Genomic DNA, 16,993 nt, shown 5'->3' with positions numbered 1-16,993 from the left:
TGAGCGTGGTGTGAGTGGTTAAGGTTAGGGTAAGGTGCTAGGAAATGCATTATGTCAATGACAGGTCCCCAAGAAGATAGTGCCACAAGGCTGTGCGTGTGTGCGTGTGTCTGCTCATACATGTGTCGCTCCCACAAAGCAAGATTCACATAAAAGTGCATTTTAAAGTTCCTTTCTATTGATACATGCATACTGATAAAGATGCTAAAGTTTCAGAAACATCAGTGATTGCCCTTGAAGCAATTCCATTAGAATTACAATCATGTACAGTTTCTAACTGCAAATAATCATTACCAAGCAAGGACTGAACAGCTTTTAGTAAAAGCACACCAGAACCCACTGCCATAAGGACCCTCAATTTTATCTTTTAATTTCAGATGCTGTGTGCAGTGCTGGTAGTTTCTTGGGGGCATGTGGATAAAAAAAATGCTGATGGTTGGTTAGTACAGACACCTGCCTCAGGTATTGCATGTTCCACTTCTGGACTGATTCCTGCTATCTCCATAACAAACAGATACATAAATGAGGCTGCTGCTACTATGTGTTTGATTGAGCAAATAAATATTTGATCAAAAACAGTAATCACTTGCATTCTGTTTGTTATATCACATACAGCCATTAGCTGTGTTAAAAGCCTCTGCTTCCGCAGGATTTAGTGTTTTTGGGGCACGGAGCATAGAGTCCTTTTCCAGCCAAGTCAGCTGAGAGCATGCATGTCTGACACTTCTGCTGGCTGAGCCAGCTGACTTCATGTGGCTCACCACACACAAATGTGATAAAATAATTTCATTATATGCATCATCTAGACTTTCCAAACGTTATTGGACCCTATAGATCCAATTCAGATAATAAAAAAGAATAATTTTGGTTGGTCTGTGATGCTCAGAAAAATGTATTTACCATTTGACAGCTTCTCCTTTTCTGACAATTGTATGTGAGAAAAATAGCCAGTGTGCATCACATGATGAACCCAGAGTTGCAATGCACGGTGTGTCAACTACAAAATAGCTTCAAAGCCCAGCACCATTTCCTGGTGGCTTGGTATGGACACTACTAATCTTTCTTTTCCGATCTGTAGCTTTTTGACATGCAGCTTGAGATATCAGTTTTTCTTTTTAAGAATTGTCCCTAACTGTACTGATTGCACTTACACCACAGTGCAAGTCAGACCACCTGCAGATGTCATCCAGGTGCTTTCAATTGCAGTGTGTTCATTTACACCTAAAAACACAAAAGTTCCTTATGTAGTAAAATAATACCCAATGTAAATGGGGTCTTATGGAATGGACTGTGATTACATGTGTGTATGAATATGTGAATCCAAAAAATTACATTTACTTTCAAGTCAAAACTTTAGTCTCAAAAAACTTGGGGAACTGGACAGAAATATGTCAAAGAACCAGAGTATCTATTGTAGGGAAGAATAGAATAACACCTTCATGTTATATTCATAATAATTTATCTATATGATGCGTCTCAATTTGAGATGCATCAGTCTTTCTTTTTTTAAAACCCCCATTTCCATCTTGTCAGTCCTTCTGCATTGTATAAGGTCAGTGTAACAGTCATGTAAGTTATCCGTTGCTGAGACTTACTGAGAGTAAACAAACAGAACAGAGGTAAGAATCAATAACTCATGGCCAGATAGCACATGTTGCAACTTCCTCTGATAGACAGGCTCCAAACAAAAAGTGGGAAAAATGTAGCTGTGAAATCTCTTAAGTCAACATAATTAGCATTTTATGGACACGTTATTCCTAGTGTCCTCATGCAATGGAGTATATGTAAACATGCTCTCAGCAGAATAATGCTGTACACAGTTGTATAGAGAACAGCAGAAAGCTATATATACTATTTTTAGCCAAATCTGTGACCTTACACTGTATGTGTTCACATTGTCATCCCAGTTATGTGACAAGTTGCAGTTTAAAACCAATGCAGGATCCTCTGATCTGCACAATCTTCATCTCAGAGGATGGTGAAAATGTTTGGAATTGACAAGCCAGATAATGAAGACAGTTTCCTCAGCACACAACCAAAGATCTGTTTAAATGCTGCATCTCCTGGAAAATGTCTGCAAGTTTTTTAGTATGTAGCAAAGCTGTTTGCTTGAAAAGGTGCTGTTCTCATAAAAGATTAATAGACGCCTAGTGGCCCTGAGGCGCCCAAGCCAACAACGCAGGATTCATAAATAAAGCTAAATGGATCAATATTTTCAAGACTTTAGAGGTAACCTATGGCTACCCCTACCTTGAGAGAGAAAGCTTTGAGAAAGGTTAGGTTTTAATCGAAGCCTTCCCCCAGTAATAATAAAGAAACTCTGGTATTTAATCATCAGAACTGTGTGGTAACGTACCTAAATCCAGAAACTGATTCACATGCTGTGAAAGAGAGGAATTCAGGGACTAAATCTTCTTTAATCATAAAAGTAAACGACCAGTTTAATATTACTCTATTGTAATTATCCTCACCAAACTGCAGAGTTATTGAGCTGATGCCAAATCCCTTTTCTGTTGAAAGGAAACAAGGAACAAAGTATGGATAGTCTCTGAATTGTGGCCAAGGCATTCATTGTCTCAACAAACAACATCAGAGGCTCATTAATCAACTTTTATTGAATCAAAGTGGCAAAGCAGAATGACATATTACAATGGGAAGGAAGACTCACATGACAAATATGACAATTGCCTGTAGTTTGTAAAGCCATTATCTTGGCAGCATGATGTTGATAATTATTATGCATGTTTTTATTGTACAAGCTGTACAATCACCAATTAACCTCTAACAAATACATTCACATTGTGTTTATTTGGGATTTGTCTACCTTTATTTGATACTGTGTACTTTGTGCTATGTTAGCGGGAAACTAAATGTTTGAAATACAGTAGTACTGCATACCTACAGTTTACTTTCTTATGTCTTTAAAAAATATCATCAAACTGTATTTTATAGTTTCTGTAATACCAAGATATCTATAGATTTGAAATATGATAAATTGTTATTTTGTTCTACCTACCCAGCAGTTGATAAAACAGTTATCTCCGCCTCGATCAGCTACAATATTAAAATGCTGCATACATGATGGTAACAAAAATCCAACAAAACAATGACAGGAATCAATCTGCTGTATCATGAGTACATTTTGCTGCAAGTTTTCTTCTTAAAGTAAGTTTTACATATAAAGGTGCATTTTTATATTGTAGTATTACAATATAAAAGAAAAGTATTACACTTTTACTTAAGAAGCAGATCTGAATATGTCTTCTACCACAATAATATCACATACTTTACCTAGTTTTCCTTCCATAGTTTTTGAAATGTCATGAAATTGTATTTGCTTGCTTCTGTAATACCAAGATTTTGACAGATTTAACACACATAACCTACATTTCAGTATTTTCTGTCCTTTCTTCATTGTTGTGTTGCCGTTAACAAGCTAAATGTCACACAGTCTAGTGTATAGTAGATGTGCATTTATCACAACAGGCTGTTTTTAATACTTGGTATTTGTGATACAAGAAGGGCATCATGTTTGCATTCCTAAGCTAAAATGTTCCTCTTACTAAAGTCATGTGCAAACGCTCCTGGACAGGAAAATAACAACTCTTGCTGACTCATCCATGTGTGTTTTATTCTTTTGTTTTTCTCCCAAGGGGACTAATGCCACGGACGCTAGACAGCCAGATCACATTAGAAAAGACTCCAGTTACTTTGTCACCAGAGAGGCACCCAGACGCATCTCCAACATGTCCCATGGGACCAAGCTGATTGTTGTGGTGCGTAACCCAGTCACAAGAGCAATCTCCGACTACACGCAGACTCTTTCCAAGAAGCCCGACATCCCTACGTTTGAAGAGCTGGCCTTTAAGAACCTAAGCCTTGGTCTCGTCGACTCTTCCTGGAACGCTATTCGGATTGGGATGTATATTCTGCACCTGGAGAACTGGCTGCAGTATTTTCACCTTTCGCAGATGCATTTTGTGAGCGGGGAGCGGCTGATCACGGATCCGGCAGGGGAAATGGGCCGCGTTCAGGACTTTTTAGGACTGAAAAGAATAATCACAGACAAGCACTTCTACTTTAATCGAACCAAAGGCTTCCCCTGTCTAAAGAAGCCGGAGAGCAGCAGCCAGCCGCGCTGCCTCGGCAAATCCAAGGGCAGGACTCACGTACAGATCGACCAGGAGGTCATAGATCAGCTGCAGGAGTTTTATAGGCCATTTAATATCAAATTCTATGAAACTGTGGGACAAGACTTCAAGTGGGATTAAGAGTGCCGTACAGAAACAGGGCTGTTTTTAAAATGGCTACCTCTGGAGACATTGAAATACAAATGAGAGTGTCTTCAACAAAATGTGTTCAAATGACTTGAATTGAGCTATGTATAGATTGACAAAATTTATATAGAATAAGATACAACTCAGACATTAAAATAAAAACATATGAAAGGTGTTACATACTGGAGTTGGGTCACAACAATTGCCATTTCTTTAAAATATATATATACAAAACCAAGTGTTCTTGACATATGGATTCATCAACAGGCAGGGTTAATGATTAACCAAGTCAATAGCAAGCAATAATCACAATGCCTTCATGTCATTTAGTCACACCAGACCTACATTAATGACGTTGTTTGAATATTCATTGCCTAGATTGCTTATTTATTCATAATTTCTGCACAAACTGAACCAGCAGCTTTGCCATTAAAATGAGCTCTCAACATGAAGTTCCAGCAAAATGTCAAATGAATAATCAAATCAGCCTGTTAATTATTCTGCAATGAAACTTATTGACAAAAGTTCATAGGCAGCAGTGACAAATATGCTGAATAAATGTACTATAACTGAGAAGGAAAACTCAATATGTAAAGATAGATGCTATAACACTGATAAAGGTTTACTGCTTGTTGAATTTCAGCTCTTTCTGTGTCAGTATTTTTGTTGTGATCATCCAAATAAAAGGCAGAATTCTTAAATTCAAGTATTTATTTGAAATATTTTCTACTACATACCTACACGTAAAGTAAGTAGCAGTGTTTTTTTCTTAAGATGCCAAGTTATAGTATGCAGTGATATTTATTCCCTAAATGTGTGGTGTATTCTTGTCCTCCTAATATAGGTCAGTATCTAATGTAACAAAACAAGTGCAGCACATACATTTTGGGGTTTTCATAACACCTGATGTCAGTCTCTGTGACAGGTACTTAATTCATAACCTAATGACTCATGCTAAAGTTACTAAAGTCTATATCAAAGCTTGCAACCTGCCCCATCTTCAAAGTTCTCCACACAAAAGTTACATTCAGAATTCATGTGATTTAGGAATTTACCTGCACATTTGAGCATGACTTTCACCCCCATCTCCTGGCCATATTTCAAGGAATTAACTTTTGTATTGAGCCTGTTGAAAGATATATCATTCCTTACCAAATGCTGCCATGCATGTCATTGATCTCATTAACTTTCAAGATTCCTCTTTTTGATGGATTTGATCATTCTCTCTCCTAATGGGTCTTCATGCTAACCAGCTAGATTAACCTCCTGAATTTGCGCCCTGAAACCAATCAGAGTTGTCATTAATAATTTCCAGGCCCCCATAAAAAAAGATGAAGAAAAGTGCAGAAAATCAAGGAATCTATAAAAATATAATAAAACTACAAATTAAAAATGTGCAAATTTATGTTGCAGTGTTGATGCAATGCAATACAGACAGCAGCTATTAGAAAAAACATACCTCCTCATTTCAAAAGATTCCAAAACTGCATTCACTTGTAATTAATTGTTCTAAGAGGAATTTATTGAAAATATATGTTATTATGATAATCTACGCAAAGCACAATGGATGAAACTGCCAAGTTAAGCTTCTATGGTAATGATGAAACCGTGTTTGAAAACTTTCTTCCATAGGTGTCACACTTTCATTGTTTAATCTCCCGTTGCACAGCTGTGAAGTGAGCAGCCCTATCTAATCACAGCTAGACTAATGTGCAAATGTGACAATGTGACCTTCTATATTAAGGAAATTAGATATTCACTTGCATTCCAACTGTGCTCTTCCAGCCCGTGTGTTTTAGCCAACAGCAGTTTAAACTGTCATTTATGATAGTCTCCATTAACTTTTGATTAACCTGCCAATGCCGTCTGCAGCTGCCTGCTATTTAGTGAGCCATCAGCAGACACACCAGTTTAGCAATAAGCTCAATTTTATCTCAGTTCAGTTAATTATAACTTTTCCCCAAGAATGCTTAGGGCTTGATGACATGGCACTGAGAAAAAACTCCCACACCGCTGCCACCGTATGATACCCAATGAATTCTATGATGTGTTATCAGCCCTGCATATGGCTACTTTCACGTAACTTCTGTTGATGAATATCAGATGAACTTTTTGGGGAGTATTCATGTCTGCAGAATGCAAGACATGTTGCAGAGAGAAAAATGGCCGCTTTCAAAAGTTCTGCACAACTTTTTCTCAAATGCTTGTGCTTATTTCATTTTTATGCTTCTTTGCAGTATCGAAGGTGTCCTACGCCTGCAATGTCACAACATGCAGTTGTGGCAATGAAAACACACTGTTTATTGATGTATTTAATGTATCAACCCCTCATTATGAAAGAACAATGTGTTCACTGGGTATCTGACTGACCATTCTAACCTTCAAAGTAAATACCATAGAAGCTGTTGTAAATGTCATGAACTTTGAAAGACTCTGAGGTCAAATACACCTCTGCCACTCATCAGAAATGTCAGTACACAATAAAATCAATTATCACAGAGTCCAATAATTTTCCTTCTCATTAAAAAATTCAAATATGTGTTCTGAGTCACCTTATATGGACTCCAAAGCTGTAGAGGTCTTTCATAACTCCTGCCTTGAAAACCTATTGAAATTCTACCGAAGCTCCAACCCTGAAACTTTACAAGCCTGTCTGTAATCTCTGTATTATGGGGACGACATCTGAAGAAAAAAAAAAGCTGCAAATGTTCTGTGTCCCAGAAAGCACAGTGACTATAACCGGCTTCAAAAAACTGCATCAAAATGCTCAAATACAATGATAGAAAAAGGCTGAGAATATCTTACAATATTTATTGTTATTATAATGTACCAAGTTTGCTGCTATTTTTTTTCCGGATTTCACTTGAAATTTTAAGATGTAATCTAGCTTGTTTCTTACTGGAATGTGTAGTTTCCCCAAGAAGACTTACATTTGGGGGACAGTGTTAAAGTATTTATATCGAGACATCTCCTTGTCCCCTGTAATGAGCCAAAGCTATGGAGGATAATGAGGATCTTCCTTTTTTTCCAATGGACAATGAGAAGAGCAGACTTCCCTTTAGATGATTTGAAACTTGGCAGCCAGAAACCCCCAGAGGAAATCTCATTAAATACTAAAATCGCATATGAGCTAACCTCTACCTGCATCAATGCACCTTTTGAATATGTCATCATTCTCCAAGGTTTCTCCAGGAACATGTTCTATCACTGTGTACCATACCTCAAGCTGTTCCTCTAAATTAAAAGATGTACCCAAAAAATGGATTTATATCCTATGCAGATGTTTGTCTTTTCTCAGAATGTGTCAACGTGTCTGCAATGCGGCTTCATTCTTGATGTTCCTGATGAGCTCAGTGTCACACTAATGAAAAAGGAATACGTCAGCCAGCCACACATGCCAAGTCTACATGTATGTACACACACCACTAACCAATGTGAAAACTTTTCTCCTCACCTTATTTCCTCTGGTCTGTCGAACATGCAGTGCTTGCCTTACCTTCAGAAAGGTCAAGTGCAAAATGGGTCTCCAGGCACACTCAACTAATTAAGCAGTAGGGGTGGAAGATGCATACCAGCTCCTGGGATACCGCAGCGGTTGGTAGCCACCCTCAGGGGTAACCAACATATTGTTTCACATGCAAGTGAGGTAGGGATTTGCATTACATTCTCATGCAAAATATAAATGAACTCTATATTATTGTAGGAAGGAAAGCAACTGTATGATATAAAATGTACAAGTCTTTCTTCTTCCTGTTTAAAAATGCAAAACATTTAAAACAATTTAATTGATTAACATATAATTCAGTGTCTCTGCATTTTGATACAGTTACCATGAAATGAAGCTTTAGAATGTAAATGGAAAAGTATGGATCTGTATGAAACTCATATTTGATTTATTTTGCAGCATGCTATCCAGGCTTAGCCAGTTTCCGGTTTTCAAAATCGGAACAATAAGACGAATATAACTTAAAACTTCTTTTTTTTAATTGTATGTAAGGAGAAAAAGGCTGCAGCCGATCTGTAGCAGATGTTTGCTTTGGTATATTGGTGCATAAATAAGAATTATATGAAATAAAAGCAAATAAAAAGCAAGTACTGTAACCACAACTGTAAGTAACAGTCCTCTTTCATACCAAAATTTTTTATCCAAGTGCTTCTACGTTACACAAGCCTGTCCATCACGAGCCAGATGTCTCTTGATTTAATTTAAAATGTTACAGAATAACAGAGGTACGAACATTTAAACTCTCTCACAGCTACGGTCCTTCGGCTCTGTGTGGCTGTGAGCTCCATGAGCTGGCGTGAGGACCAGGGGGGCTCCGTGAGCTGACTGGCCGGCTTGTTAGCTAACCCTGCGGCCGGGTTATTAGCTTTCCCCACCACATTTGCGGAGCTTCTCAACTCCGAAAACGTTCAAGTACTTTTTCAGTTCGCCAACAATTTTCGTAAAACTGCCAATATTTGAAATCTACACAGTTGATATCTCGCCTCGATACTTGTTAGAAGTGATGAAATAGCATGTGAAAATGGTAAAACAAGTTCTGTTGTTGTCCTCTAAAGAGAAGACTGGTTGTTGTGCCCATAGACATATATAGAGATAGACGCCCCATCGACCGCTACTGCATACTGGCGCGGACAAGCCTTGGGGCTGCCATCTTGAACCGGTCACCTGCTCCACTCAGTGTAATCTGTTTGGCAGGTGCAATGAGCTGTCAGCACATTTAATTAATCATACCGAACTGAATACCGAACTGATTTTCAGGCGGGTTTTTTTGCTGCAAAGGTCATACATGTAGCTATGACACAGGATACAGTTCATAGTGAGATCAACAGTAATAGAATATTCTGATATATGATATAAAGTGACCAGATGTCCGAGATCAAAACTGTATGACCGGTTCAAGATGGCGGCCGCATTTCTTGCGCCCAGCAGCCAATAGGACGTCTACTCAAGGTAGACTGGTCCGAGGCATACTGGAGATTTTTCCCGAATCCAGGTATTTTTGGCATACTGCAGATTTTGCTTTTGTTTGCATACTGCATACTACATACAACATTTGGGCCAAATCAGTACGTACTACTAATATAGTAGGCGATTTCGAATACAGGCTTAGTCTTTGTGCTAAGCTACTGTAAGTTAGCCAGCTGGTGGCTCTAGCTTCATATTTACCATAAAGACAGGGTGGTATCACTCTTCACATCTCTCTGCAAGAAAGCAAAAAATCTAACTATCTTTTGTCAGTGATCTTTTTTTGTTACCATAGAAGATTGTGCTGTTACTTCCAAGACATCTGCTAAACAGGATTATATTCAAATACTATTTTGCTTGAAAATCAAATTGGAAGACAAACGATAAAAACATAAACATAAACAGTCGTAGCATGATCAAAATGGTGATGGTGTGATGATGAAGAATTTTAAGTCTGTCCAGAAAATTGATAAACTTTTCTCCGGGAACATCAGCTATGACCTTACCAGAACTCAGGAGGTCACTAATGGAAAGTTGAATGACAATTTTGTGATTTACCACAGGCCTGCAAGACCTCCCTGAGCATGAATAATGATGATTGAGAGTCAACTCTGGCAACCTAAGCCAGTTTAGTAAATTAAAACGTGCTTGGCCTGTTCGTGCCTAGGATAACCTGATACCACCGTATTTTAAAGGACATCTCATATGAGCTCTGGTTTCCATCAAGTGGAGCTCAGGACTCATACCACTAAACAATACCACTCACAAAGGACAGAGAGACTGACTTTGCAATTTTGAAATGGACATATCATGTCAACATATAATAGAAAGGGTTGGTTGGAATGCTACAAACTCACATACCCTCAGAATGCCTGTGTGTGTGTGTGTGTGTGTGTGAGAGAGAGAGGGAGGTACCATGCACCCCACCCATTTTTACACTCTTCTCAGGGAAGAGACAAACAGACACATTCCTGGTATTCAAAGATCACTGAAATGGACACTACCTTTTTGATTTAGATTTTTCTCATTAATGTATTGTGTATATATATATATGCCTACAGACTAATGGAATCTGGAGCTGCACAGAGGGTTTCCACCAAACCCTCAAAGGAAGAAACCCTGTTAAAGCTCCTAAGCTGCTGCTTTCAACTTAAAGAAGCTCCAGTCTGCTTCAACATCTGCATCCTAACGATACCACCGCCAGGACCTGTACGAACTTTTGAACTCAGTCATCACCTGGCAGACACTATGCACCCGTTGCCATCACAACCAAGTCAAGCGGTTGTATGAATGAAATGAAAACCTTGCCATCCTGCAGCCCACTGAGAGCGAATGGAGCGGAGAAAGCGGAGAAAGCGGAGAAAGCCGAGTCTAGCCGAAGTCGAAGACCGACCTTGCCTGAAAGCGCCCACATTCCTGGGAGCTCAACAAAAGAAACACAGAAAGTTTACAGAGAAATGACACGCCTTATCCTCCCCCTCCAGCGCAACTTCTCCTCTGGTCAAGTACAACTCTGGTGAAACACTTTCTCTGTGATATCAGGGTTGACTCTACAAATTACTAAAAGTAACTTTAGTTTAGGAGTAGGATCTCTCAACTCTTCAATATAGGCCTAATTATGAGAAGGAGCTGTTAAGTATTTCACTTATGCTTCCCGATAACTTCTCAGCTGCTGATCAGAGCCTTAAATTTTCGTTTTTTGGCTAACTCCTTCCACTTGTCTTCCGGTTTACACTTACTAATGTATTTGACTAAAAATTCATGCTAAAATTTGGCTCTTTCCCTTTCCTTTACTGTGTTAAATATCTTTTTTTTTTTGCATGTAATAGGTTTGCAAAGTCCTAAACGGCCTGAAAACAGCTCGATTGTAGTCCAGCTATTACTTCCGTAACCTATCTGAGTCACTATATAACACACATCATAATGCTTACCTAGCAGCTAGTGTGGCAAGACCTGAAAAACACTGGTGGAGTAACACACTCAGCTGCAGAAAACACAACAAGATGTCCACCCGCTGCTCTCCTCACCCCCACCCTCCCAACACAGTGTTAGATACCTTCCAGGCAGTCAATAGAAATGAAGTTGTTACTGTGAAGTAGAGACAGTGCACAATTAAATGCAGTGTTTGGAGTAACTAGTTACAAAAATCAAGCATAGCGTTAGTACAGGCATGCAACAAAGTCAAGTTCCGCTTATTCTAGCATATCAGCCATAGCAGCCATCTTCAGCAGCACATCAGCTAACGGCTCAGCTGATTCCTCTTTTAATTTTTACATTTAATTTTTCATTTAATAAAGCATAACGTTATTACAGCGCAGTTATGTTGTGCTAAGTTATAGTTTTAACACAGCCGCACCGTAACTTTAGTCCTGCTAGTGTTTACAGCCAACAGCTGATGACAGTTGTTCTGGGTCCACTTCAGAGCCCTGACAAGGTTCTACCAGGAGTTGAATTACCACAGAGGTCGTCTTCCTCTCCAAAACAAACGGACCCGGACATTAAACCATTAAAACACAGCCACAATGTTAGCGTTAGCCCTGTGGTTTGTTTACAGTTAACAGCTGGTTAAACCCGGTCCGCCAGAGAACGCAACCTGCAGTGTTTGAGATTATTATTAAATTTGTTAAATTTTAATAAGAGTGTGTTTTATTCATCTAGTGTGTTAAACTTATTACTTCAATATATTCCCTGTAAATCTGATGTTAATATATAGATTTTACTCATGGTTAGGCGTTAGGCTGCTGTATGAATGAGCACTTTAGAGATATAGTGATAGTAATTATAATTATATATATGGCTGGTTGTATACTCAGGAAAGATTGTGGAAATGGATGGATTTAGCCGGAGTAGTGGCTTAATTGAATATTGACAACAATATTGACAAACATGGTTTTTACATGGTTTGAATTTGGTTGTGGCTCCATGGGGCTTTATAGAACCTTGATAGAGAAAGATCAAGAGGTGAATTTGTGCATTATACTTTGTCAATTAGAGCAAGCCAGGCCGCCTTCTGTGTTTGTGAACTGCGCTGTTTTTTGTCAAATTGCCCACTATAGGGCTGCAATGCCGCAATAACCAGCCTAGTTAAAATGAACGAAATGACACAAAAAAAGAGAAGATTTGGAAAACAAAGATTTGGTGACTCGAGTATTTCAAAAGAGTGACTTTTCCCATCACTATTAAGCTGCCGTATCCTACCTGCCCATCCTCGCTGCTTCCTATGCAAGCCTATGCAAGCTCATAAGCAAGCAATCTGGCAAGCAATATCCAATAGTCAGTATTCGTGAATGGCAGTGCCGAGGCTCCTGGATGACTGATTTCAAACGATATTCAGCTCCAGCTCGGGACTTTTCACAGAGACTTTCGAGTTTGAGGAAAACCTCCGTATCAAACACCACCTGCAGTTCCTTCAACTCCTCGATCCCACGGGAAGCCGCAGAGCAAAGGGAAAACTACTCCCGCAACCACAGTCCTGCTTTAGCCGCTGCTCCGTGAGGCCCAGCCCAGCAGCCAACTCTGCGGTGGATAAACATCTCCACAGCTTGTCCAGCATCCAGCCATTGGTCGCTAGCATGAACTCTGCATCCAAGCACTGGAGTCCGGTTCACCACTAGCCCAAAGTTAAGTTTTCCTGGCACAGCTGGCTGTTTTATGTTTTGTTTTTCTCTATCTTGGCACAGGCCGACGACGCCGATTGATGACGTCACTCCGGCGGCCTCGATGGCACCACCCTACAGCGGATCGCTGGGACATGCATAGGGCTGCAGCTAACGATGATTTTAGTATTTGAAGCTTCGATAGATTATTTCAACGATTCATAGATGAGTCGTTTAAGAAGTACTTTTGCTTGGCTGCCCCACGCAGGTAGCAGGGATTGTCTGAGCTACAGAGAGAGCTGGAGGTGAGTTAAAAGGTGCAGCTCCCCCGACACCCAGTTAACTCGTGACTGTGAGGTTACAACTCACGGCCCAAAAAGCAAAACAACAAACGCACGTGTGTACATTTTCAGCTGAGGTCTGCGGCTTACTTTGGCTATAGCTTCAACTCAACAATCAATCATGATTTCAGTTAAATGCTAAAGTTGCTGTTAGTGGTCCGCCGGCAGAACACCGGCTGCTTTTTGTTCAGGTGTCGATGAATTTTATTAATCGATTTTATCTTTATTTTTTTATATTGTCAGATGTATTATTTTTCTCTATTCTTCTGTTATTCTTATATAACTTGCATTTGTTTATTTTGTCAGCTTTATGTCTGTCTGCGTGTAGCACCTTAACACCAAAGCAAATTCCTTGTATGTGTAAAACACTACTGGGCAATAAAACCTCCTTCTGATTCTGATTCTTCTGATTCTAATGCCACTGGCAAAACAGTGTCTCTGATGAGGGGAACCATGACTCGGGCTCGGGTTGCCTCTCACCTTGCCTCCTCTGCAATTCTGTGGTCTCCTGCATAGCACTTCACCATTCTGCTAGGAGCCAATCACTGCAGCAGCCATAGCTTAACCTTAAAGCACCCAAGACTATGAGTTTTGGTCAACATCTGTCTTTGAACGCTACCATTGGCCCGAGAATCAAGCCATCCTTATGGTCAAGGGCCATGAGTATATGCGTCATAACTGCTGGATTTTCATAATACTTAGCAATAGCAACTCTAGCTGGCACCCAGAGCAGCAGAGGCTGCATCCTGATAATAAACAGTACGGTCTTCAGCCACAGGCCCGTTAAACACCATGCTTCAGTGCCCATCTAGTATCTGATTAAACATGTAATTGCATGCCTGCTCTGTTCTGTAAGGGGTTCTTTACTGCGGCTCTCTGCCTCATGGCTTTCCACGTAGACGTGTGGATGGGCAGGGAGATGCCAGAACAGAACCATTGCGCCAAAAATAACTCTGCAATATCAGTCTTTCATGAAAGTTGTCCTGACTGAAGTAATATTAAGTAATCTTATACCCATTACAATCTCAGTAACGCGCATTACAATGCATTTTTACCCAAAACTAAGTGGTGTTTTTGTTTTTTTAATAATTCACCAACACCATGAAACATTTCGGTACCAGAAAAGAATCTGATGGTCGAGATTGTAGGCAAGGTGCAAACTACGGGGGTGCTCGGCTTCTCTTAAGAAAGCAGTAGCTCCCCTGATGGATCATGTATAAATAGATTTCTATAAGTTATGTGTTTGTGTTTTAACAAATTACTTTCATGATTTGAGAGGCTGCTGTCAGTTCATCCTGACCAATCCTGTCGGAGTGTCAAACAATCAGTGATGTTATGCTGCTGTACCTCGTGCGTAAATGCGCACAGCAACTTTCTTAATGGGGAGACGATTCATCCTATTTCTCTAGTCTATCATTGGTCGCCTTTGTACATTCATTTGGGCTATTCCTATATTCAATAGTCAATAGTTGTGTGTGTCTTTATTGCCTTTATCCTTGTTCATGGTTGTATTTATTCATTCATTTGTATGCATAGTTGTTAGTTATGTGTGTACTTAGTTGTTGTTGTATGTTTAGTTTGTAGTTTAAGTGAGTGTGAAACTCCTCTTACGAAATGAAGGTCATTCGCTATGATTATTTTAATGCCTTGAAGCCTTATAACGCAACACTGTTTGCGAGGCTGCATCTTTGAAAGTCTCGCAGTTGTTCAGTGTTGGCAGAGGATTGCACTCTGCCTGCTGTCTTCCATTTAAATGTGGGATCACAGAAGAAGTCAATTCAATGTACAGGACTGCGCCCAGGGGACCCTCAGAGGAAAAGGAGTGTGCAGTGATAACAGACACCCTCTCCAGGACGCCTGATAAATGCAGTCGGTCTGAGTCTGTAACTTAGATAATTAAGTCCATATTCAACTGAGAGACAGTGCCTGGCGGCATGTTCAGGAGAGTACAACACAATAAGGAGCTCTGCCAAATGACCACCACTTGCCCAAACTTTCACCACTTTTGTCATTCATGCCAAATCCCAGAGCCCCCCAGCTTCGGCTGTAAGCAGCTCAAGCACAAACATCCTGAAATGTTTAACATCCAAGCAGGTGGTGAAAATGAACAGCACTTCAATCTGAACAACACTGTGAGCTCACTAAACTACTAATGGGTGAAAAAATAATCTGAATGCCATTACATAGAGTCACTGATCTGCCATGCACTTGTTCACAAGTTCCACATAACGGTGCAGCTATTTCCTGTTTTCTGGTTGAAATGCCAGATTTTGTGCTCATCATCTCTATTATATTCCCAACCACCTTGGGTGCATGAGCAACTGTGGACATGATAAGATAACAAAAGGTTTGCAGAGACTTACAGTATTTGAACCCTCACAGTGTCTGTGTTACAGCTATTTATTACAGGATTAATGCTTCTGTTTTGCATTTTGATCGATAATGCACATTTGTGTTGCTTATTCAGACATAATTATTAATGTAGGCTTGGGATTTATGAATGCATCTCTAATGAAATGGAACCATAAAGCTGTCATGATTGTTTTTAGGGTGTGAATAAAATGCCATCAGTGTCGTAAACATGGATGGAGGACGTGCTCTGTTGATTTAATGCCTCATTGACCCTTAATTTGTAAGCATTTTGGAAAAAATGGTGAATCATTCTTGAATATAACTCTCTGTAACTGTGGAACTAATGGCTTACTTTGGAGAACAGGAGACAATAATCAGAGCAAATGCAAAACCACTGAGATTGCTTCTGCCTGCCTGGGATAGATTCTCAATGGGAAATTATCATAGATTGTAGCAAAGCTTTTTGCAATCACACTGGTTCTGGTTTAGTATAATGTGACTTATCAAAGCATTTCCATTGTGTCATTACTTTCATGCTTTCAGAGAAAATGGGCTCATTCAGTCAGTATCAGTCTAAGTCCTTCTCTCGTCTTTTACTATCTCCCCTTACAGTGGCTATGAACCCTCAACCCACATGTTAAATATTTAGAGATATTTGCTGCTCACTCCGGCCAGCTCTCTCCACTGATCACTCTCCCTTATAGAGTTTTACTGTTGGAGAATCTGCATTCATGCTTCTGATAGAAAATAAACATAACTATATTTTCATTGTGAAAGAGTCTGCCATTGCTGTAAAATCCAAGTGATACCATGTTCAAAGAATAGTTTGACATTTTGGGGAAAACAGATAAATATTCACAAGTTGACTATATCTTTTAGTTAAATATGAAGCTACAGCAAGAAGACAGTTTCCTTAGCAGAAAGAGTGGAAACAGTAAGCCTGGCTCTGTCCAGAGGTTACATATATAAATACCACCACTTCTAAAGCTCAACATGTAATTTCTAGTTTCTTTTTATTGTAAAAGTTACAATTTGCTGTTATACAGCGGATCATTATTATTATTTTGGCCAAGAGTAATTGCCATGCAACCAGGAGAGACTCCACGAGGCACTGATTCCATGCAGCCAAGAAATAGTCTGTTATAGTCTAGCTGGCTACTCTATAGCTTTTATACTCTATAATCTTTGGGGTTTTCCCGATGTGTGGCTGATTAGAACAGATTATCGGCAGAATTAATCTTGTTGTGTGAGGGGTTTACAGACATAATCTTAAAGTCACCAACTGGATTGGAGGCTGCCTGATTTCGAATCACAAATATTGAGATATAGATATAGAAATATGGGAGCCTCCAACCAGAAAACCGTAACAGCCACCTACCAGCAACAAACTGACAATGACATGTCTGCCTCCATGTTTGTTTATGTCTGAAGACATGTTTGGTCATGTAGGTTTCCGTG

General features: G+C 39.6%; 1 protein-coding gene across 1 annotated transcript; it reads left to right on the top strand.

Moving 5' to 3' along the window:
- Positions 1 to 3,099: 3,099 nt before the first annotated feature.
- Positions 3,100 to 5,440, top strand: LOC119908305 (heparan sulfate glucosamine 3-O-sulfotransferase 2-like). Its single transcript, XM_038726016.1, is given in 2 exon segments — positions 3,100 to 3,703; positions 3,706 to 5,440. Coding segments are annotated over 2 exon segments (609 nt in total). The 5' UTR covers positions 3,100 to 3,660; the 3' UTR covers positions 4,272 to 5,440.
- The last annotated feature ends 11,553 nt before the right edge of the window (positions 5,441 to 16,993 follow it).

This window comes from Micropterus salmoides, unplaced genomic scaffold, assembly GCF_014851395.1.
Source record: "Micropterus salmoides isolate LMB-PRFRI ecotype aquatic unplaced genomic scaffold, ASM1485139v1 Ms_hic_scaffold_1750, whole genome shotgun sequence".
Taxonomy (NCBI): Eukaryota; Metazoa; Chordata; class Actinopteri; order Centrarchiformes; family Centrarchidae; genus Micropterus; species Micropterus salmoides.
Note: the sequence above shows the minus strand (reverse complement) of the source record. Positions and strands in the feature narration are given on the sequence as shown.